The sequence below is a fragment of the Ixodes scapularis genome, unplaced genomic scaffold, assembly GCF_016920785.2.
Source record: "Ixodes scapularis isolate PalLabHiFi unplaced genomic scaffold, ASM1692078v2 PGA_scaffold5__190_contigs__length_132052651, whole genome shotgun sequence".
Taxonomy (NCBI): domain Eukaryota; kingdom Metazoa; phylum Arthropoda; class Arachnida; order Ixodida; family Ixodidae; genus Ixodes; species Ixodes scapularis.
Genome location: NW_024609880.1, coordinates 54,855,067 through 54,879,613, shown reverse-complemented (window position 1 = coordinate 54,879,613; position 24,547 = coordinate 54,855,067). Strand labels below are relative to the sequence as shown.

The following is a 24,547-nucleotide window of genomic DNA, read 5'->3' as shown; positions in this document are numbered from 1 at the left end:
AGTAGTAAGGCCAGGACCAAAGACTTCACATATCGCACGCTATCGGCACCGCGTGTCGCCCCCGTAGGTAAAGGAGGTTTCCATGTCGTCCGGTTAAAAAATATGACGCTCTGATATTTAGTTACTCTCTCCGTGCCCGCTGGCTTGCCCGAACCACAAGAGACGTGGAAGCCGCAAAAAAGACGCTTAAAGGCGCTTAAATAAGGGTCAACTTTTGAACCTTTACCTTAATATGGATTAAATTTACTGCATATATTGGTAGTTGTGAGAGAAAATGCAGTGCAAGGTTTAATCTGTGTATACATGATTTGTGAAATTAATTATATCATAGTTGTTTTTATTTGGAGCACACTGACATTGTTTAGCAAAACTATCGTAAAAAAACTAACGTAATACTTAACATTTTTCTTCGCTAGATATGCAGCAGAATGCCGGGAGAGTGCAACTATGAAAACAAAATTTCAAGGAAGTAATTTCTTTTTTGCTAACATTGTGCTGAAAGACCAAATAAATTTTTTACCTTTTATGTTGACAAAATTTAATATCTATTGTAAAATACTCTCTGAAACTAAAAAAAAAAAAAAATGCCACAGTTGCATTGCTTACAAAATTCCAGTTAGCAAAGACAATTAGGAAGCTTTCCTTTTTGTCCCTTTACCAAACAGTAGTTTTCCTAAAGTAAAATTTATGCCAAAAAGTGAAATGGAGAAAAATGCTTTCGAAGTGCTCTAGCTTCTACGTTTTCTCTAGCATCGGTGGATCGAAAATAAGTTATAAAACAATAACAATGCAGTTTAAACAAATCAAAATTTCTGGGAATGCTCTAGAGTCGAGATGGTGGTGGGTGTAAATATTGCATTTTTCAAAATTACCTTTTTCGGCAGAACTTTTTCGGGTCTAATAAACTGCTCCTATTCTGCAAGAATTGTTCATAAAGGGATATATTTTTCTTGCCTTGCAGCTTCATCTTTGCATACCAGCAGCTCTACCCGGTGGAAGAAGACATTGGAATGTTTGAACAGTTCAATTTCTTTGTGTATCCTTTTGTTCTTGTTTGGCCCACCAAAGCTTTATTTGCTCGTTTTATGTTGGTAAAGATCTCGGAAAGTGTGCATGGCATTAGCGAAAAGAATAAACGGGTATTTTAGGGATTAGTATATTTTCTTTTATTCTGCTTTTATCTGTTAGATCACTACAAATGTTTTCGAAGGAATCTGGTCAGAAGTAGACTAATTTACTCATAGTGCTTATAGTGTTCAAAACTGCAGTCTCACCACACTATGACAAAAAAACAGCTTCTCTGGTCTCTCTCATTAGTGCAAATGTGGCGAGGTTAACTACATCATTGTACTCACCTCACTTGATGTTAGGGTTTTTTTTGGTAGCATTAAGCAATGTTCTATGTTCTTATTTGCCAATCCTAACGAGCATGCTTGAAAGGGCAAAGAGCAAGACTTTTGATGATGTTCTTAGAATCTGCCTGGTAATGAAGTGTGCACCAGCGATAGACAAATCAGAAGGAGCCATAGTATAAACTACTATCCCTGTCTCTTTATCCGGCCTTTTTTTTTCTGTGATTTTTGGGAGATTATAAGAAATGCTGGGGAAAAACTCGCCTGCATTTACAACAGAAAATGCCGATCCACTTTTGTTGCTTGCCGTTAGTGACCTCCGCTGGTCGCACGCCTGGTACCTTGTGACAGATTATGTTTTGAACACCTCGTGCTGGTCACTTTTCAAATGTGAGCATGCCGATTCCTTGACCGAATTCATTCCAGGGACAACACGAGAGTGTTGTATGTCCTCCAAAGCATATGCATGGTGTACGTGGGACTGGGCTGCACGCCTCCGACGAACCTCTCCACTGCACAGGTGGGCATACCTGGGACCGCGACTTCTGGTTGGCAGGGCTCACGGGCATTACTGCAGGTCCTGAACGTAACATGTCGCAGTTAGGTGGTTGCTTGCACGAGGCATTGGCTCTCAGACGAAAGGCCTGCAGACATCCACGAAAGCATTTTAAAGCAATAGCTTTAGTTGGGAACCCCCTTGTTCGTGGTTGATTGACCGCTTGATGTGACATCAATTTCCCCTTTATATATTTAGTGGGGAAATCATTGTGGTGTCGCACGGTGTTGCATGACATGGTCGCTCGTTAATACTCGACGAAGCGCCGTTGCACCTTCGTTGCATCTGATGGAATGCCTAGGCCAAGCGGTCTTTTTGTGGTCCACGAAACCTCGCTCGTCAATCTTTCGATAGACGTGTCAGCGCGCTGTGCTTCTGCAGGACCTGGCCACGAAACCGAAGGCAGAAAAAACGATACCTTCCTTCCACAATGCGAGCAACAACAACGCTGGCAGCGGTGGCAGAGAGGAAGGAGCTTGCGGAGGCGGACCGTCAACTTCATCGGCGGCTGCGGACCAGAGTTCCCAAGTGCAGAGCCTCGGGGAGCTTTTCCCAGATATGCCTTCGGAGTTCCTTCAGGTACAATTTTTGGATTCTTTGCCGTTCAGTTTTTAGAATCATTTTATGTCAAGTTTCTGGGTAGCTAGAAAGCAATTTACAGTAGACTCGTTAATTCAAACTCCAGGAAGCCACAAATTTTGTTTGAATTATCAGAAGTTTGAATGATCAAATTCATCTCAATATGATGCTAGATAAAGTTATGATTTGCCATATGAACGGCTACTTTTACAAAGCAGATATTTGATGATTTCCTTTACATAGGGGTACTGTTCATAAGCAGATGTGCCACACATGAAACATTTATGAAATGTATGGCATAAATTTATTTATCTCTAAAAAATGTTTATTGTGGACTGTTTAGACAGCACATGACATCACAGAACAAAATTAAGCTAGCTCCTCAGGCCAAGAAGTTGTCTACATGAGTAAAGAAAACGGGAATCACACGGCAGTTTTTATAACAACTAGCGCGTAGTGCCAGTTTTCATAGCTCGTGTGTGTTCTGCTTGTGCTCTGTTGAGTGCGTTTCTCACCGAGCAACTGTGCCCTGTGGAGAAGCAGCACCCGTGAAACAAGTTCCGCGGATGTTGCTTCTCTGCAGTGCACAGGTGCTCGGAAAGAAGCGCACTCAACAGGGCCACAAAGACAAAAAGTATGAATTACACAAAAACGCCGTTTGAATTAAGCAGCTCATGAATACATTAAAAACATAGAAGGACAACCAAAATTTGGAAATTTGTTTGAATTAACCAGAAGTGCGAAAAACCTGAGTTTGAATTATCGCAAGCCGACTGTAGTTTAACTTAGGCGCCTTTAAAGGAGCTGTGCAACAATTTCAGGGCTTTGCTTAAATAATTGTGGAAGTTGATGCCTGACACTTCTGCAGTGAACTACAGAAAACAGATTTTGCCTGGATACCCTAGTTTTTACTTAAAAAAATGAAAAAGATCCAGGTTTTCGCCGCCTCTCAACTCGTGCATCGTCTTCCGGGTCACGTGCACAGTGACGTCACTAGAGTAGGCGCGGAGTTCCGGAAAAGTTCTCTCTTTAGACCATCAGCGAGCAGCGAGAACTCATCCGCTGCCGACCGCGTGACCACCCGTCCTTGCCCGTCCGGCGCTGTCCCCCTCCCCCTCCGGCTTCTGGCGGCTGTTCGCGGTTTTGTGGACCTAGGATAGATGGCGCCACTAAAACTCCATATAATAAAAGTTTTGTGGATGATACCAGGGTGTTGACGCATTTATATATATGTTGGAACGACAAGATTTATAAAAAAGTTACCTTTTATCGAGCAGGTATTCGCACAACTTGCTATCTTTCTTACAACGACCCAAGTGACGTCACGCCGCTTGTTTCTCATGGCCGCCGCTCGTGGCTGCAGGTCGGGAAATATTCCAAGTTTTGCCTCGCTATTACGCGGCGGAATCGCAACATTGCGATGAAAGGAGGTGTGTTTTCTGCCATTTGTGACACAGTGAACAATATCAAAAGCAGAAAATGCCAATTCTTTCAACGTTAAAATCGTTGCACAGCTCCTTTAAGAGATTCGAATTTAAAAAATCATCCACTCAACTTTAACATTGGCATTCAAATGGTGTGAATTTTACTATTGGCTGGACATTTTGGGTATAGTAGTCTTCCTACACTCTATCTCGCTAGTTTATTTATTTATTTTTATTTACAGAGTACCTACATCGCCTCGAGGGCATTATTGTAGGAGGGGCGGGAAATAACACACATACATAAAAACACAAAGTGATCACTTGTCCGCACAGATTAGATATACAGCCGAGAAAAAAATACACTGTTGTCCAAGGTGCTCACCACATCATCAGGCAGCAAGTTCCACTCTCTAATTGACTTTACAAAAAAAGAATGACAGAAGCTGTTTGTTTTATAGGAATATTAAAAAATTTTCTAGAGTTATCACACCTAGCTGAAACATACGTTGGCCCCAAAAGATACTCATTCTTATTAATACCAGTATTATTATAATAAATGCGATGGAAAAACTTCAATCTTAATTTTTGCCTTCGAATGCTCAAGGGCTCCCGTCCCAGCATGGTTTTAACCTCTGTCATACTAACGTATGGATCGTAGTTGTTACTTGTTGTTAACCTACATGTTGCACACCATGCTACCTTAGGAACAGGGACGAGAATGCTAGTACAGTTGAACCTCAATTTAGCGAAGTTGCCGGGGCCCGCTAATTATTTCGTTAAATCGGGAACTTCGTAAAATCGAAAAAGACATTTTTCATGCATAGGCTGCACGGGGAATCCGAATTTGTTCGTTAAATTGGGAAATTCGTAAAATCGGGATTCGTTAAATCGAGGTTAAACTGTAGTTAGGAGAAGAGGGAATAAAGGAACTCCCCTCTTAACCTGACCCTCTGTTGTGTACCCCCGTGCTGCTTTTCTCCCCTTCAGAGATTAGGACGTTGCTCAAAATTCATACGAAGGTGGCTTTCCTCTTTCTCCCATTCGTAGCTTCCAAAGCACTTCATGCAACTAGAGTCGGTGACAGTTCAAGAATGAAGTGGAAGCTCCTCCCACCTCTTTCCACTTTAGCAGAGCGATCGCCGAAAAGGAGGCAATCTCCTCTCCACCGTTCGCTCTGCGAATGTGGAAAGAAGTGGGAGGGGCTTCCATTTCATTCTTGACCTGTCACCATCTATAGTGAGAGAGTATTCGCAACTCCAACGCCCTATAGGTGGCGGGGCGGTAGTTCCAAGATGGCGGAAGAGACGGGGATAGATTCTCCAGGATATCCCGTGCGCCTGCTCGCTGACGCTGTTCAGCGCGCTAAAAATAATTTATTTATCTACAAATGCGAGGCGGTTAGGGAGGGATCATATAACAGGTGACGGAGATGCCGATGCACGTTATGAACACGAGCATGCTGATATTTTAAAGTTGCAGAAACCTCAAATTGCGAAGCTTTGTGGTGAGCGAACGCGTTTTAGGCACCGGCCACGTTACTGTTTGTGGCAGAATATTTCTAAGAGTGATGAAGATATGTTTGCGCTTTGCCTGGCCATTAGTGCTCTAAAAAGAGAGCCGCGAACGGTGACCGTCAAGCTTCGGAAGATCAGCAATACACAGTATTGGTGTCTTAGCGTCACAGCCTCTCAAATCGCTGCTCACCGTCTCGGTTTTAGCGTATTGCAACACGTAATCAAACTGCTCTATGGTTATTAATAAAATTTTTATTACCGCACGCTACCGTGCGGTGTAGCATTACAACCGCAAGCTCGCGCTGCGCCTTTGAAGCACAATTTTCAGTGCGCGCCAGAGGTGTTGCCGTGCTTATCACTATAAAAAAAAAAAAAAAAGTTTTAGTCCTTACATTTCTTGTCACATATACGACACTCCAAAACTTCAGTTCGCCGTGCAGCCCACTGACATCAAACTGACGGCCCCAACTTTTACGAGAGGCTTGATGACGGCGCAATATAAGGTATGAAACAGCTAAAGTATGCATCAAAGAGTACCGAAAAACATAACAAAAAACACCGAGGTTTTGCAGTAGGGCCAAGAAAACCCCGATTACTTTCTTTTTTTTCTTCTTTACAGTCATTTACACTTACTTAAGCTATTTTAATAAGTTGCACAACTCGGCTATCAAGCTGCTCTTGAAAGTTGGTAGCTCCCGTTGAACGCCAGTGCGCTGTACGTCCAACTGAAGTTTAGGGGTGTCGTACGCTATGTAAAAAACTTCCTGTTAACATAATCGGCGTGTTTAAGAATTTTGTTTATTGCTCTATCAAAAAAAAATTTTGTATACCGTACATTTGTTGTACCGTGTTATTTGCAACATTGCGATCCCTCTGGCCAAAACTGCGCGTTGTAAGCTCTCGTCACAAGCGGCTGGCTAACACAGACGCGCTTAAAATGCTTCGAGCATTTCTTTATTTGCTTTGTAATTACCTGAAAGCAAGTACGGGTATTCTATCTTTTTAAAGTGCTTGGAATAAAAGGTCACGTTCCTCGTAACGGCCTTAAAACGCGAACCCCTTCCCGATTTGTATTGCTCGACATACCGTTGCGCGACGAGTTTGCTCCTGCTTATGGCAAAAAATAGACTTTACGTAGACCGTACTATAGAGTTCTTCATTATTAGCGGGAGCGTTTTCCGTCATGTTGAGCACTGATTGAGCTGGCGGCCATGCACAAGACCAGAAATCCGCAGCGTATGCGATACACGAAAAGTCCCTAATGAAATTATACCTTTCGGTATAATTTCCTTTCGGTCCATTGTGCAAGGCTGTTGCAAGGCGCAGCACAAGAATTCCTTTTTTAACGCACTCACGTTTTTCATTAAAACGGCTTCACGCATCAAGGCCGGCAGTCCCTGCCACTGTTTCCGCGCCGCCGTCGCCGCCGTCGCCGCTGCCGTCCCCGCTCCTCTGGTTCTCCGTTCGTCCGCGGGAGGGCGAGCGGCGCGCTGGAGTTGCGAATAGTTCCACCTGCAGCTTAGTAGCATACGTTAGAGCACTGTATAGGCCTACTTTTTACGGCTTGGCCCGGGCCCGTTGGCCCTGAGTCTCGCCCAACCCGGGCCCGACACGGCTGGAGGTTCCTCGATAGTGGGAGATAACGCTCGTCTGGGGCAGGGCCCGAGAACAATGCGTACTACCTGGCCCGGCCTGACCTGGGCCCGTGGCAGAGCTCTACTCCACCTGGCCCATGATTCTGCTGAAAGTGTTCTTTTGCAATTTGCCCATACCTCTTAACCCGCTTTACTGCAAAGGGTAATTGCAGTCGCCTACCAATTTTGGGACTTCACAGGGACCGAAGAAACATCCAAATAATAGAGCGGTCCGAAAAATAAGCGGATTAATTAAAAGAATTGCCTTTATTACGTCTGAGCGGGCCTAAGAAAGCCGTCAATATTGTGTTGCTTCAGGTTATGCCTCCGCTTGCATTCGTCCACTTTCTTAGCTCGAGAATCACTGCCTTCTCTAGCATTGTGGGCGAGTACCTTCCGCGCTTTTTAGTAGCACCTTGTGGCACCTGTAGAACAGATAGGGCCTCGACATCCGAGCCAGCATAGTTGAAAAATATGATTCACTGAGACTAGATGAGAGCCGCAAGTCCACAGCTGCAGAATGGTGAATGAACAAAGCAAAATGGTTACAGTGATAATAATGATTAGCAGCTAGGGATTAAAAAAAAAAAGCCATAACATAGCGTCACCTAGCGTTAGGCCTTAGCAGTACTCAAGTGGCACTCCCAAACCAAGCCAATTTTGGTTTACAGGATAGAGATAACGTCTTCGCGCGAAGATACCATCTGTAAAGAATGCATTTGTATGGAGAATTGTGTTCTCATTTGATTATTCGCTACGTTATTTATGCGCAACGCGATGATTGGCTGTATACGTGTTCTGCGGGAAAGTAGATGCAAGGGCCTTGTTCGTGAATAGTGCGACTATTACTCGAGTAAATACGGTATTTGTATCGGGTAGGTCACGGTTCCTCATTTTGGGCCTAAATATCAAACAAGTTAGAATTATCGGCTTTAAAAAATTGGTCGGCGACTATAATATCTGCCAGTCTACAAAAACTAAGTTTGAGTGAGAATCTCTGAAAACGAAAGGTGTTATTGTGCATGCCCTTGATCAGTAGGACATCTTTACAAAGATATGAGCTCACGCCGACAACCTTGGTTGAAGTGCAATGAGAGCGTACAACCATGGATGAACCAGGCTTGTGTAGAGCACTGACCACATTTGATTAAATCGTATGTTTAGGATTGAACTTAGTTTGCTCGGCATTGTTTTTTCACGTATTTAAAGGGGTGTTCCTCTCTGCAGCAATGCCTCGAGTACTACAATGACAACTATGAGGAAGTGGTTATGGCACTCCTAGACAACAACCTCCCTCCAAGCCTCAGTCAGCCAGAACCTTCAAGCTCACGGTAAGTCAAGTGATAAATGTTACTCTGCGTTTTTTATGTTTTTTTTATTTTGTTTTCTATGCGAAGCACTAGTAGATTGTGGTTTTGCGGAGGGTTCTCGTGTTTTTGTCTAAATCTGCACGCGCAAAATTACTAGTTCCAGTGACATGCGAGTTCGTAGCAAAATCCTGCGTTTTTTTCCGCGATTTGCGCCCACGGTATTGGTTCCAGTGGCATGCAAGTTTGTAGCCAGTTTCCATGTGCTTATCACACCATGAAACACGAATCTGCTGCGTGCACAATCTGCTGTATCCTTTCCCGTTACGAAGGAGTTCGTAGCGAATTCTCGCGTGTTTATTGCATTATGAAACATGAATTTGCTGTGTCAGCGATCTGCAGTGCCAGTTCCTGTGTCCGGTATCCCTGTGTTTATTAATTTTTATAAAGCTTTGCTGTCTCATCCCCAAAGATAGCCCACCTCATCTTTTTTACCATTTATATGTCTTCATTTTGTTTGGGCACCCTTATAAAATTTTACATTAATTTGTTTTCTTTTTTTTTTCTGTATTGCATTTCTGATTTGAGAACAATCCTAATTGAATCAGGTTCTACAGAGTGAAACAAAGAGACGCCAGGCTCTTTAAATCGTCCGGAAAATTCGATTTCTTAATGTATCGGGCTACGACTTTGTGCAGCGTTGCCCACAGATGGTGCATTTTTTTTGTAAAATTTTCAAAGAGCGAACTTACCTGAGGAAAAAGGAAAGAAAGAAAAAGGCTTAGCTCCTATGGAAACGCAGCGACGCCACCGGTCTTCAAACAACACGGCACCGTTTCGAACAGGAGACAAGAGACGGCGCAAGCGGTTGCGACGCCAACTGGCGCCAACGAACGAGCACACGACGCCGAGAGCCGGCATATTTAGCAGACAAGGAACTACAGTTCCTTGTTGTTACCGCGCCTGTTTTTGTCTCTGCGACTGTCGCCGCCTGCGGAACGCGCGCCGCTTTTGAGTCGAAAAGATTGTCCGCTAAAGACGCTGGCTCTCGGCGCCGTATGCTCGTTCGTTGGCGGCGTTCGTTGCGCCATCTCTTGTGTCCCGTGCGAAACGGCGCCGTGCTCTTTGAAGACCGGTGGCGTCGCTGCGCTTCCATAGGAGCTAAGCCTTTTTCTTTCTTTACTTTCTCCTCAAGTAAGTTCGCTCTTTGCAAATTTTACAAAACAAAATTCACCGTCTGTGGGCAACGCTGCACAAAGTCGTAGCGTGATAGGTTAAGAAACCGAATTTTCCGGTCGATTTAAAGAGCCTGAAGTCTCCTTGTTTCACTTTGTATTACATTTTATGAACTGCAGTCTTACTAGGTAGATGTTAGAAATCAAAAGTATCACAGAGGTTTCATTCAACAGGCATGACTAAGTACTAATATATCTGTGTCAGTCGTTATCGAAACATTCTCCCAAATAAGAAAGTCAGTGATTATCTTCATGATCTCTGTTAACGTCCTTTTAAACCTTTCTCAATGCTCGAAGCCCTAAAAACATTTTTCTCTCTTTCTCCATTTTTAAAAACATTTCCAGGCTTGCCACGCTTGAAGCAAGGAGCATCTACGACAATGATGAGTTTGACATCCTACGGAGGGACGACGTGGATTTGTCCAGAATACACATTGGAAAGAAGTATGGTTCCTTCGACCCTTTTGAGTTTACAGTCTTGCGTTAGATCTTGTTCATCTGGAGGACCGACTGACTGTAAATAGCGACCATAAATACTTTGTAAAAGCAAGAGCTAGGAGACAGCTATTACCTACTATTTATACAAATATTGATACATCAAATACCCCACGGGTTCGAAATCGTAGCAAACTTCCCCTTTCCAAATTGTGTTCCGTAAATCTGGGTGCGGAAATATTGGTTGCTTGGTTTCAGATTTAAATCAACATTTGATCTTGCAGAGCCAAGAAAGAAAAAAAAAAGAGCCTTAAAGTGTGTTACTTGTGTTTCTATGGATACTTCACAAAAGTAAAGGCCCGGGGGCCGCTTCTATGCTCCGTTTCGCCTTACGATAGACTGCAACAGATGCTACGAGCCATCCTATTCTCAATCCAGTGCTGTGAGCTTATCACGTGACTCTCCGCCCCATATGTCACTGCTCCCTTCCGGAAAGTCACGTGATGCTCCCACGGCATTAAACTGGCTCCGATGGCTCGTGGCGTTCGCCGTGATCTATTGTAAGGTAAAACAAAGTATATATACCGTTGAGACCGGTTATAGCGAAGTTGGTTATAATGAAATAGCGGCTACAGCGAAGTGACCACAATTTCCCGTTCCCGTTTGCACTTTTTCAATGCATCTGTGTCTGTTTCTAGCGAAGGAAATCGAGCGGCTCCTGTGGATATAGTAAAAAAAAAATTTTGTGATAATTTAAAAAAAAAAAAATTCGGAAAGTTCATTGAGTCTCGGACCGCCACACTTTGCTGCCGCGGCCAAGAAGCCACTCGGAACAGGCTGCAGAAGATGCTGGAAAGACCGCCGGCGGCAGTGTCTGCAACGTCGTCTGCTCCCTGCTCCTTATCTGGGAAGTGGCTTTACCGCACCGCACGCGAAGGAGCCGTCTTGGCATGTCAATAGGGGCATTCGGAGCACTAGCAACAACGTTCCGGCGGAGATGACGGAGAGAGCTTAGATTTAAGAGAAGGAGCGTGGCCAGTGTGGCGAGGAAACTGGGTGGAGAGGTGGACACGTTAGCAGGAGGTGAACGCTTTTGAGTTTTGACCCCTTGCATGCTGCAGCTCGTTTTGCAAACGCGGTCGACAAACCACGTGACCCTGATCGAGCAGTTGCCCCATCTCTTAAATCTAGGCTTTTTATACTGATGACAGACAAGCTTGAGCACAAACTCGGTGCCGTGTGCGCTTCTTTATTTGCTTCGTGATCCGTGTCGGCGTCGCTCAAGCACCGATTCGGTGAATCATTGCCACTCAACGATGTAGAGTCCCGGCACCCTTGGCACCTCGACGGGGAAGAGGAAGGCAAGCTCCTTGCATCAAAAGTGTGCCATCCACGACGGAGTGCTCATAAACGTAAAAAATGCCATCCACTGCCGGCGTCCTCCGTGGGGCCATCGCAACTGTCGACACAATCTGTACATAGCAGGATCTTTTTTCGGTGGGCTTCTCGCAGTTGGCAAGAAGCGGCTCCGATCTAGCAGCAAACGCATGCAGGGAAGCCTTGGCCGCTTTCTGCAGGCTCAGTAAACATGGGCCCGTGACAACCCGTGTTATCTTCTTTTTTTTTTTTTTAATGTTATTTGTATGAGTCCAAGTATAACGAAGAAGCGGATATAGCGAAGCGATTTCCGATTCCCATTTACTTATTGTTATAACTGGTCTCGACAGTAGTAACATAAAAATATCAATACCTGTGTTTCACTATGGCCACATAATAGTAATACTGAGTATCCCTTCCCCAAAATGTATCCTGTGAATCTGGGCCTAAAGTATGCAGTGCGCCACTTCGGCTGCTTCTTTTGAGTCGTGGCGGTGACGTCAAAATGCCAAACTCTGATTGGCTCTGATTGAAGGATGGTGGGTAGACCTCAAGGCAGCTTGCAATGAGTTATACCCCCTGTCCTTCAATCGGAGCCAATCAGAGCTCGGCCTTCTGATGTCATCACAGCCCCTGCAGAAGAAGCGGATAAACTTATGCTGACATTAGGCAGGTAGCAGCTGTTTGGTATCTACTAATCTTAAACGAACATCCCTCAAAATTGCGGGCCTAAGAAGACGACAGACCTTAAAGTGCGTTGCTTGTTTTTTTCCAGGAGCAAGACGCCAAAGTCCCTGGACGAAAAAGGCCACGACAGAGTGCTGAAGGAGGTCTACGAGAAGTACAGCATGATTCACGAGGACGTTGCAGAAGACACGTACGAGGACGAGTATGACGACACGTACGATTCCAACGACGTCGGTCTCGAGGAGCCGGCCCGTGGGGACGAATTGACGATGCGAAGGTAGGCTCCTTCGACATGCAATTACGAACCCAGTTGTCACTGAAAGTGGGGTGGGCGTTCCCCCTTATTTTACGGTACTACCTCTGTTTGTCGTCTGTCGGCACAAGTCGAGCGTCGTGCGAAAGAGCCGTGATCACCCGTAGCCTTTGGGGGAAAAAGTTTTGATGGGCGTACGTGAATTTCAAGACACCATATATATTATGGGTTTAGCCGTCGCTCTAACGGGGCTAAGTAATGATACTAGAGGTACACAGCGGCAGAAATTCGTTCCTGAAGGATCACTATGGTGACGGGATAACCAACTGCATCTACATATACTCTGTTATAGCAGAAGCTACCGGAGCGGGCTCCGGGCATTCGGAGCCCTCGATGCAAGCACCGTTCGGGGCAACCAGCTTGTCCGTGTAGTTTCGGCTTCGCTCGCGTTTGAAGTGAAACAGACTGGCGGCTGTTTTACCAGTTTTATTGCTCCATTGGTTTGAGTATTATGATTCATGGGTGGGTCATAGTTTTGGGATGTGTATGTAGGCGTGTATTACGGAGCGTGTCCAGAAAAGTAGTTCAAGAGTGATGCCTAGCGCAAGCCTTGTCCATCCAAGAGGTTTCCCTTTGGAAGTATCACGAAGGGCCAGGAGGACCAGACAACTGCCAACTCTCGTCCGAGTGCATCCTGCATTTCTCGGTGTAGTCTGTTGTCGTGGAAACTGAGCCAACTTGAACCATCTCCGTCCTAACAAGCTGTCCCATTGCAAGGAAAGTTACTGTGGCTGCTACATCTGCCGTATAGCGCAGTGACTAGGTGAATGTGGGCATTGCCCCAAGCTGCTGTTCAGAAATTTAGGCGTGTCCGTGGTTTGTCTCGTGTTTAATGCAATTGCATGTGCCACATCTCTCAAACGTTTTCTTCTGTTCAACTGAACCCTTCCCAGGCCCTTCACCGTACCTCGTGTCCTGGAACCAAAGCAGGGGCGGAGGAATGGAGACAGCCGCTATGACGATGGCGGAGGAGCCTTCGAGGAGGTATGTTAGAGTTATAAAAAGATGTTTCCTTGCCTTCCCGTTAAAAAATACAAGGTCTCACCATTTTATGAATTAAAATCAGAGGATCTCTCATTCCCTTCATCAGTTTTTTGGGGCGAGTTTCATTAGAATACCGTATTTACTCACATAATGAACACACTTTCTTTTCCCAAACAATTGACACATATTTCGGGGGAGGGGTGGGGGGGGGGGGGGGGGGGGCGTTATTACGCAAGGTAAAGTTTTTGCATTTACACACTTCGTGCAAATGTTATATTAGGTGCCAGTATGACACGGCAAGGTACCATGGCACATCTCCACTGATGGAGACGCACCCTCGGCTGGTCGGGGGCGCACCACAGTAATCATACTTTATAAATTGAGAACCTTTTTAGTGTGCTTTGGCGTGCCTTTTGCCGAAGGAAAAGCGCCCTACGAAGCTCACTGAGCACGGAGCACCACTTTCACGATTTCACCGTCCGAAAGCGGACCAAAGATGACGGCGTGTTTGTTGACATCAATGCATCTGATGGACGAAGCACGTCCGGGGCTGGGCAATTCCTTGACCCCAGCTTCGATAGGCGTGCGCGCCGCTTGGTTTCACTGTTGATCACTTTCGCAACTACGCACTTGCGGCTGCTTGCAGTCATTTCGAGAGCTGCTTGGCTTGGCTTGATTTGGCCTGACTGCTTGGCGGCAAAAGAAAATTGGCGTAGTGGCTAGCTAAATTGGATGCAATTCGAAACTCTGGGAGCCGGAAATCGGAGGTCCGTTCATTACGCTAGGGAAACAAAAAGTTTAAATATTAATATCCGTTGCGGGGGTTGCGTTCATTATGCGAGTAAATACGCTATCTCCAACTTGTCAGCTTTCTTGGAAAGAAAATCAATTCTGGACCTGACCCAAAAATTTCATGCAAAGAGTAGCAAACATTAGCATAAAGCAGGCAGTCTGGAAGTGGGCCTGTACCAGCTGGCAGAACCAAGTTTTTTGTTGGACAAACCAGAATTAATACCACATCTCATTTACGGTAGAATCTCGATGATACTAATCTCTCGGTGATCGAACAATGAATGTAGTCAATACACCAAAGTAAAAGGAATGCACACTTGCTGTTTATTTGCTCCCTGCTCAGGGGAAAAATGACGTTATGTTTTTCTCAGGGGTCTTATTTTCCACGAGGTAACCCTGTGTGGTGGACACTTTTGAAATGCGTAAAGTCGTGTGCATGTGTTGTCGCCGACGTTGGTCGAGCTCGCGATGGGCCGCAGAACATCGAGAGCGCGCAGTATTTTGGTCGTTGTGGGCAGTTGCTTGCCGTTTCCTTCATTGCCGCCGTCATCATCACTATTGAAGCTTCCCAGTTGCGACGCTGTCACGTCGTCAACGGCTTCCTCGACTGTAAGTCGTAAAATCACTGTCTGCCGCGATGAAGTCGCGTGCAGATCCTTCAATGCCAAGTTGCTCCCAGTTTTCTATGTCCAAATCGTCCACTCCTAGTACTGGAGATGCAACCAGCGTGGGATTCAGAAATCCACGCTTGTGGAAGCAGCTCGCGATAGTGCTTTGAGTGGCGCGGTTCCACAGCAGCAATGTGAAGGGCTTCCAAGAGGCTCATCTGAAGCGTCGACGATGCGGGGCCCAACTACTTCGCTTGATCAACACGTTTCCTTTTCGGGTCTTGGTCAACCTTCCTCAAAACTTCTAGCTTCTGCTTGAATGAAAGCGCCTTACGCCTGGGAGACATCATCGGCAGTCCTCGATTGGAACTGATTCGGTTTGCTGCGTTGGGTAGCCTCTGCGCATTTTCAACTTTTTGCTTTTGGTGTCAACTTGGCAGGAACCCTGCGTACCCTTTCGACCTCTCGCTGCCACGCCGCGCCAACAAGAGAGAGAAAACGAGGAGGAGCAGAGAGCCTTGATCGTTTTCGAGCATCTCCACCCTTTGCTTGGCCTCTCTTTCTGCTTTTCTCCTCAACTAGGGCATGCACACAAGCAACTGGTTTGTGCAGGAGGCTTGGCAGGTGTTCGTCATTTGATTGCGAACGCCCTCAGTGGCTTCAGTTGTCGCTTCTCTGAAATCTAGGCTGTGTAGTAAGGTGCTGGTTGTGTTGGTTGGCCACTGCCACGACTGTGGCCACTTCGCACTGCCATGTGCTGTGTTCCAAATCTCGCTGAAGCGACTCCAAGTCACACGCTCCAGTGGGTCGTATCGCGTGACGACGGTAGAGCAATGCTGGATCAGTTTTGGGGGTTCAAGCAAGTGCTCATTCTTTGCACGTGTCCTCTTCTTTTTATCTATATTTTGTGCGCTCTATTTTTTTATTGATGCGATACCGAGTGGCCCACTTTTCTACACTTCTGATGCACCTAGCTTTCTGCATTTTGAAATGCCAAAGTGCACTCCAGAGTGGGATTGTGTCGAATTTGGGGCACGGCCATGGTTATTCCATTTATGTATGTGCGCCAAGACGAATTTAGAGTCGCCTGCAATGTTTACCTCAATGTCCCTCTGTACGGGGTGTTTCTTTTTAAGCTTAACAGATTTGTTTTAAAAAAAGTTATGAAAGCTACACTACTACGGTTTGTGCAGGTGGTCATATGGCCAGGGGGACATATATAGAGGGCTAATCGTCACAATGAGTCGAATAATTCACTTATATTTGTTAATTAACTTTTTAATTAGTGAAGATGGACATGTGGTTTCAATTAGAAACTTACTGGGCATCATCGAAAACCACTAAATCGGTCATTTTTAGAAAGACTTTGAGCACGTGGGAAGCGCAGCAATGTGCTAAAATTACCACTAGTGCGACAGGCACAAGGCTGGGCTATGTTAAGAGACTAAAAGACCGCGCGGGCGTGTTGTCGCACTGGTGGCCTTGCTCCTGCTGCACGGACCACAGACGACGGCGTGTTTGTGGACATCAATGCATCTGATGAACGAAGCACGTCCGGGGCTTGGCAATTCCATGACTCCAGCGTTGTTAGGTGTGCACACTGCTCGGTTTCACTGTTGATCACTTCCGCGACTACGCACTTGCAGTCATGACGAGAGCATGTATTGCTATGCTTGACTTGACTTGGCGTGGCCTCTTGGCGGCAAAATAAAATTGGCTGGGTAGGCTTAGTGGCTAGCTGAGTTGGACACAACTCAACACTTGCGGAGCCGAAATTTGAAGGTGTGTTCATTATGCGAGAAAAGAAAAAAAAAAGTCAAAATACTGAGGCCCAATGTAGGGGTGTGTTCATTATGCGAGAAAAGGGGGTATGCACCTTTGGCCGTATAACTCTCCTGCACAAACCGCATTAGTGTAGCTTTCACAGGTTTTTTTAAGGGGGGACACTACCTGGGAATGTCAGCTTTTAATCCGCTCACTCAATCTGTGCGATATTTGCAGGTGGTGTTTGTAGCTTATAGAAGGAGGGCATGCAAAGTTTCAGCCCTGTGAACCAATTTTATGAGGTACTAGACCCCCGGAACGTGAAATCTGCTGAATGAAGGAATAGTTGAGAAATGGTGTTGACACCGTAACCCCATATTTCTCTGGTGGAATGCAGAATAGAATACCTGTTGCCGGTTACTATGACAAAAAAAGAAAAGATTAAGAAACTATGCATTTTTCAGGTAAAAAATTATGAATTTTGTTTCCACATTTATTAAGTTTTGCAAATTACAATATTTCATAATAAAGGAACATGAGAATGCAAAATCTAAGTTCATGGTAACCGGCTCCACAAACATTTTGGCATATAAGCCGCAAATATTGAATCTCAATAGTTTCATACTGAAACAGTATTTTTACTAAGGTGGGATTCGCTGCCAAAAAGCTGAACTGAGAAAAACGTGTTCAAAGTGCTTGAACCTCTCTACCTTTTCCTTAGTATCGAGGGTCCGAAAATAATAAAAAAAAAAAAATAAGTATACTGTGTAAACAAATGAAACTTTTCATGAATACTCTCTAGATGTTGGTGGATGTAAATGTGGCATTTTTCAAAATGGATTTTTTTTGCATTCTTTTTTTTCTGGGTTGTGTCCCCCCTTAAACGAGTGTTACGCTTAATCAAAGGACTTTACCTTCTCAAGGTTGGCGCTCTAGTTCATATCGTTCACTGTGTCCTAAGGGGGCGGCACTATCCCAAAATGTGACACATTGAAAAAAAAGCTTTTCGGCCGGGGTTTTAAAAAATTTGTATCATCCCGAACATTGATCAACCTCGGTGATATCATCAATGTTTTACTGTGCTGGGAAGTGAGTGCGTAGATACGAAAACGTGCTCAAACTCCAGTTTTTTGGGCTTGTGAATAGTTTCAAGCGGCAATTGTACAGAAATGCCCAGTACCAATCTTGTATCGCGTCTTCTCGGGTATTTTTGACGTCCACTACGAATGATGTCCACTTTCATGCAAGAAACTCTGTAGGTGGCATCGATTCTAGAATTCGTCCTGCTCAATTTTGGGCACGCGAAATGCCACGCTTAGTGTCGAAGTGAAGAGAGAACACATTTGCGCGAGTATGTCGTCTTTACCTCGTCATTTGCTAGGTTCCTTCCTCAGGTTGCTTACGGCTTTCTCTTGTGGATTGCAGGAAGAACAGTGGCAGCCTCCGAGGGACCAGTTTGTGGCCAACCCGGCGGAGATCCGCGAGCGACGCGAGCAGAGGCATCGGGAAATGATGGAGAGGAGGGGGGGACCTCCCAGGCAACGAAATGTTAAAGGTGGGCTGCCTGCTGTTATTCGCTTTCCCGTCGTTTTAATTGAGACCGTACTCGGTTTCTTTACGGGTGCGAGCGTAACGGAAGCTGCAAACCCGAGCTCCAGGCTTCCGACGTCCCTGCCAATCACACACGCTCGTGCGGTGCAAGCGTCTTTTGGGGGAACGTGCTTGTAGCTTTGGCTTTGCTCGCGCTTCGAGTGAAGCGAACTGTAGCAAACCAACAGATTTGGGGGCTCTTCGCCGAGATCTCGCTGTCACACGCACGGGGACCAGTACCGGACCCCCTGAACCTCGCCTTTGGCTTCTACTCTGTCCCAACTATGGAAGGTCCCTTGGGCAATGGGCCAGTCTCACTAGCCGTCCCACTTGTGCATGAGTGAGGCCGCCATAACTTTAATCTGCAAGGGACCGGCTGCAGTGCACTGTCTCACACTCTGCTCGCTTAGATCGCAGTGGGGTTGACATGCATGCAGGACTGCAGTTTTCGTGACTCATGCTGGCGGCGGCAGCGTTACAAAACTAGCTTCGGGGTAGTGGGTGATTTCACATTGAGAAGTGCTAATGAACAGACTTACTTCATTTATTTTCGGAAAAGTTCAATATTTTTGGTGCAGTCTCGCTTTAGGCATGATCACAAAACAAAATTAAGCTTTAGGTGCTGCAGGCAACATTGGCTACATGTTGTCAATGCCAGGGCACAGCCGCGTGCTATGGACAGTCATGCGATAGAACGCAGTTGATGTGTTGTCTGCCTTACTGCACACGCTGCATCCCCCGACATCTGCATTACTCTGGCCCGCACATGTGTCGTTCAGAAACGCAGCCAAGTTTGTAAGCAAGATGTTATCGGGACAGATCAGACGTGCACTATGTCAGGATGAACTTACAGCAGACAACTGTTCTGGCATGTTCACAACGCTGTGTGTGTGCCACGATCCACTGCCGATCACACTGTTTTCTCAATAACAAAGATTACGTGAAGTTGCCCCTTAAATCCCTTAAGGCTGTAGCAGGAGTGCTTGACATCTGATCTTCGTGTGATGATTTGGCACGTCTGTCTTGCCTTACAAAGGTTATCACAAACTATATTCTGCCTCTTTGCACCCACTGTAGAGCAGACAGCTGCGGTCTCATGTCAGATCAGGCCTGTTGTGTTAAGCCTTCCTAGTCTTCAAACTAGAGGTAGGCTCGACAATTCAACCAAGTAAAAATGTCTGCAACATAGCAGCGGGGTTATGCAGCATGCTCTACTTCACTTCTTGTGCCTATAGTAAAAAAAAAAAAAAAAAAAAAAAAAAACAGTTTCTCTTAACAGAAAGGCTGTTAGATGTTTAACCCTTTAAGTGCCACTTTTTTTTTTTTTTTTTAGAAAGCAACCTAAAAAGGCCATATATATTTTTTTAAGTTTTAGTCCTCTAGTATAACAGATAAAATTTTAAAAGTTTATTTTGCCAAAATCAGCGGCGGCAAAAAGAAAAAAGGCGCCAATTCAAAATGAGTGCTGCTATCTATGGGCAGCACCGCTAGCTACTCAGACGAGCCTAGTTCGTCCGAGGTATCAAGGGCTACCGGAAAACCACTGGACGAGCCGAGCTCGTCCATGGCATTTTCAACCAAAAAGCGGCCGACAAGCTAAGCTCGTCCAAGGCTCTTAAAGGGTCAAGTCTCATTGCAAAACGCCGTTCCTGACAGTGTCAAATTCTGTCTATCCTGGTGGGCTGGAGTCTGGTTGACTTCTCTGTAAATTTGTTTGGAAGAGAGTAAAGGCAAAGTTTCTCATCCCCCCAATCCGAGCCCGCCGGATTGTGTCCAAAGATTTACAGAAAACTAATCCGCAGACTCTTTCCAATTAAAGCTTGTAACCGAATCCCCGTAAATATTTCAAAGCATATCAGTTCTTGTATAATTGAAACAGAAAGCCCTGTGGCAAAGGTTCTGAAACTTTTCAATCTCGATGACCCCTGTCCGCCATGAATGACACCCAAAGAACCACTCCTGGTATTGGCATCGATGTAATAAAGCAGCACAGAAACCTACACACACCTTGTAAGTAATGACTAGGATTCCATGTTTTCGGAGTTCATTTTTCTTTAAATTCAAACGGGGGTTTTCTGAGTTCATTTTTCACTGAAGATTTAAAGTTTATTGGAGTTTATACTTTTATATTTCCAATGCTCCAAAATAAATTTTACTGTTTCCAATATTTTGGTATTTAAAAGAAGAGTAAATAATGCCTGGACACATACATACACTAAATTCATAAGAACTCACCTGTATTGAATGGTACCTTTGAAGCTGCATTTAGCAAGTCCCTTACCATCGTCAACACCACTAACCGCCCCACGACAACTCTCGCAAAGAAGTGTTGTTTCAGATAATGTCGACACTTTGAAATTAACTAAACACCTGGACGTAGTCGCTGGGAAGCAGGAAGCTCCAACTGCTCTGCCCCTCATATAAAATCTACAGGTTCATAGCAGAAAATCATAGTTCTCACTGTTACAAAAATACGACTAGTACTTCTACCTCAAAGCACCAATATCGTGATATTCCAAAAGATGCCCCCCCGAAAAGATTCTAACTCATCCCTATTTTTGGCATGATTTGCTATTCTTTCAGTAACACCAAAAGAGAGCCCACTTCTAGTAATTGCAGGACCCTGGCCATAGGTGAACTCAGCGGAAATGGTGTTACTTAGCTGCGGCGGGAGATTAGCAGACATTGTTGACTGAAGACTACAGTCATTTTTAGTTCATCACTCCTTGCTGCAATCACAAGTTTCGCAGGTCACGGAATCTAAAACTAGCATTCTTTTAGCTTTCTTTTACTGCACACCGAAATTTAGCCCACTCCTTCTTTTCACTCGATTTGCTTTCAGTTTTATGGGGGGTATCTCGGGGTATTACGGTAGTAGTATGGCTTCGAGCTGGAAACCTGAACGGTGGCTTTTGTCGTGATCCAAAAGTACAATGAACTGTTGCTTTGAACGAACCTTGATGAGATAAACAATGAACTCTCTTTTGTGAATAGTCCAATATTTCAAAGGAAACTGAAGTGGCCTCTCCTCAGGGCCACTGTCCCTGTGCTTTTAATTGATTGATTCGTAAAATACTTAATATTGCTTTTTATTTTTTTATTGTTATTCCGAAATTCAGTTTTTCGGATATATCCGAATTGACGAAAATATTACAGCCTTGTGTTTTTCGGAGTTCTTCGGATTTAAACAGAAACACGGAACCCTTGTAATAATGCACGTGCTAAAAGCATTCGGCTCATAGTTATGCATTAATCGATGACTCAGATCCATTAAAATGGTGCTTGAACTGGGAAAAAGTAGTTTTACTTAGGGGCAAGGACAGTTGAAGAATTTTGAGAGCTCTGGAAAGTTTTGAGTGGTGCTGTGGGTAAGTCTGGGTTCTTCAGAGTACCCTCAGGGGTTCCCCGAGCTCATACAATTTCTTAATCGTAGGGACGGTCAAGGAAATGTCCCTAGCCCTAAATGGGTGTCCAGATTAGGCACTATCTGAGCAGATCTGAGCCATCCATTGATGTATAACCGTGGGTCAAACATTCCCAGTGTGCATTATTCTGTACATGGTTTGTGGGCTTCTGCGCTGCTTCAATGCGTCAATGGATGCATAAGAGCCCTTGGGGTAGGGCACGAGACACAGTGTTTTCAAGTGGTCGGAGAACAGCAATAAACCGTGGGCCACATTGTTTGTGTCGTAAAGGTGGCCCCCGCGGACGAGGCCAGTCAAGGGACGTGTTGCGGGACCGACAGCTGAAGGAAAGGCACGGATCTGCAGGACATAACCAGAGGGCCCAGGCAGACCACAAGCGCAGCAGAGGAATGTACTCTTAGCATCCGCACTCCTTCACCCTCTCCCCGTGTAGGTCCATAGGCCCGACAACCGTCGGGTGTGGTGCAACGACGATCCCCAAACGGACGGCGTTAGAGCTCTACCGTGTTTTTGTGGGGCGGGCTGTACAGGGTGTGTTTTTGGAGGAGCTGGTATTTTTGTTTGGTAGAACTCAAGATTGCGTTTGTTTGGTAGAGCTCAAGATTGCATTTGTTTGGTAGAGCTCAAGATTGCAACAAGCACCGCATTCGTGGTCTGCAACACCGAGGGTGGTTCGTGGTTGACGTGAGCGCGAAATATTTTGGTCAGGGGGTTTTCCAAGAGCTTGGTGACATTTAATTTATGTTTTGCGACGATGATATGGTAGTGGCATTTTGCGAACATGTGGAGATCTGTTTAAAAATTTATATTAATTCTATTTGGTTGTTTTACTTTTGATCCAATATTCATTGACAGGTGTGGGTCGCATTAACGTTTTATTATGCTGCTTATAAGGTAATTAATTTATCTGTCTTGACAGAGAGGAAGATAACTCGGAATGGTTTTGGTGGTACAAACTCAAGATTGAAGTTGTTCGGCGTCCTGCACTAAGGAAAAAAAGAACTGCAGATATTATAACGAGGTAGCGAGAATGTTTCACGAGGCTTATTTTATCGCTCATACTGTAATTATTCTTTTTTTCTTTGCAAATGAATTGTCTTTCATATTTAAATCTCGCAAATATGTTGTACATACGAGAGAGTATGCTAATTATTTTCCGAATATGTGCAACCATGTACATTGTTTGGATTATCATAAAGCTATTTTTTTCCACAACCATTTCTGTGACCGACTTTTCGCTGTGAAAATATGAGTTGTCTAGAGCCACTGTATAGTGTGCTTGCTTGAGGCACAAAATAATGCAGTCCTGAAGTCTGCTATTTTTAACCCAAATCAGCACCAACATTATCAACACTGGTCACGTCCGTGCCTTCTTTGCATGTTCCTCAGAAAAAATCTTCAAGCCTTGGTTGCTAGAGTTGCCATTGAAAAAGCTATTTGAATAGATCTTGCTTTGAAAGAATGGTTCAACAAAAGTCATAAACCAATTTCACCCTTTTTATTGTGGCCCAAGCAAGTCCTGCTTGCACCACAATACTGACTTATAGTGTTCTGTAAATAGAAATAGTGTAATGAAGCATTGGTAAAAAAAAACAGCACCCTTTAGAAATATTTGCGGGGAATAGGATATTACCCACGAAAAGTTCCCAGCGAAAAACTTTGGAGCCAGTTGAACCTGTCATAGTTCGGAACTTGCTATGCCCTACATTTTTAAGCTACCTGAGACTATGGTTTTTGAACAGACTTCAGCTATCTTCAGAAGAAGTGCATCAAAAAGGTAAGCTCTTTGAGCATGTTTTTTTTTCAATGCAAAAGCATTAACTGTTTTATGGAGCGAACCGACGTTATGAGCTATGAAGCCGCGCCAAACGACACCTTCCCCTGTCCCAATGGAGCGAAGCCTGTTGTCTGTAGCACAAATCTGATGGATAGGCTTCCATTGGCTGGCACGCGTCATCCAGAAACGAGGCTTCCATTGGCTGTTGGGCGGCGTAGTTCCAAGGGACGCCACCAAAGAAGCCCTCTCCATGGTGGCGCAGCGCACGCAGCGGCTCGACCTCCGGTAAGAGGTGTGGCGGTGCGGGCCTGGCCGCACAGCCCGCTCGGGCAAACTCCGGAGAGGCTGCACAGCGAAGCTCAGCGTGGTGAGGCCACTTCACACGAGCGTGCACTCGGCCGTCCACGCCACTACGCCGCAGAGGAGCTAAGCGAGCGGAAGAATGACATTTATGCTTTCGCATTCACAACTCGTAAGAAATGCTTGGGTGTCCTCGGACATTTTAGAGCGTAGCTCTTAGGCGCCCGTTCCCGACTTAACCCTCGTGAGGGTTACGAGGGTTAATCTCATGAGGGTTACCCTCACGAGGGCTGCGAAGGTTACTAACCCTCGTAACCCTCACGAGGGTTACAAGGGTTATCAGAGTTACCCTCACGAGGGTCACGAGAGTTACACTCACGAGGGTTGCCCTCACGAAGGTCACGATGGTTACCCAGGTCACGTAACCCCCCGGGGTCACGTGACCTGGGGATGCCCCCCCGAGTTCACGTGCCCCCCGTTGACGTCATCGCCACTGATGACGTCATCAGTGACGTCACTGATGACGTCACCGGCATCAGGATTGTCATCGGCATCATCACTGATGACGTCATCAGTGACGTCACTGATGATGTCACCGGCACCCGCGTTGTCATCGTCATCATCACTGATGACGTCATCAGTGACGTCACTGACGACGTCACCGGCATCAGCGTCGTCGTCATCATCACTGATGACGTCATTGGTATCCGCATCGTGATCGTCATTGATGACGGCATTGTCACGTGACCCCCCCGACGTCACGTGACACCCTAAGGTCACGTGACTCCCACAAGGTCACGTGACCCCCGCCCCCCGAGGTCACTTGACCCACCCCCCAGTACCCTTCCCTCCTCCTCCTCAAGAGCTGCGCTCTAATTAGGCGTTACAGAAAGT

General features: G+C 45.4%; 1 protein-coding gene across 2 annotated transcripts in view; it reads left to right on the top strand.

Moving 5' to 3' along the window:
* Window positions 1-22,160, top strand: part of LOC121832898 (activating signal cointegrator 1 complex subunit 2-like) — a 37,088-nt gene extending 14,928 nt beyond the window's left edge. For both annotated transcript variants that reach the window (XM_042293852.1, XM_042293853.1), the window contains exons 11-19: window positions 962-1,036; window positions 1,779-1,872; window positions 2,290-2,487; window positions 8,287-8,390; window positions 9,947-10,045; window positions 12,189-12,377; window positions 13,307-13,397; window positions 17,987-18,116; window positions 21,847-22,160. In XM_042293852.1, the coding sequence (XP_042149786.1) occupies window positions 962-1,036; window positions 1,779-1,872; window positions 2,290-2,487; window positions 8,287-8,390; window positions 9,947-10,045; window positions 12,189-12,377; window positions 13,307-13,397; window positions 17,987-18,116; window positions 21,847-21,977 (1,111 nt within the window). In that variant the 3' untranslated portion in view covers window positions 21,978-22,160. The remainder of the gene's footprint in view (window positions 1-961; window positions 1,037-1,778; window positions 1,873-2,289; window positions 2,488-8,286; window positions 8,391-9,946; window positions 10,046-12,188; window positions 12,378-13,306; window positions 13,398-17,986; window positions 18,117-21,846) is intronic.
* The last annotated feature ends 2,387 nt before the right edge of the window (window positions 22,161-24,547 follow it).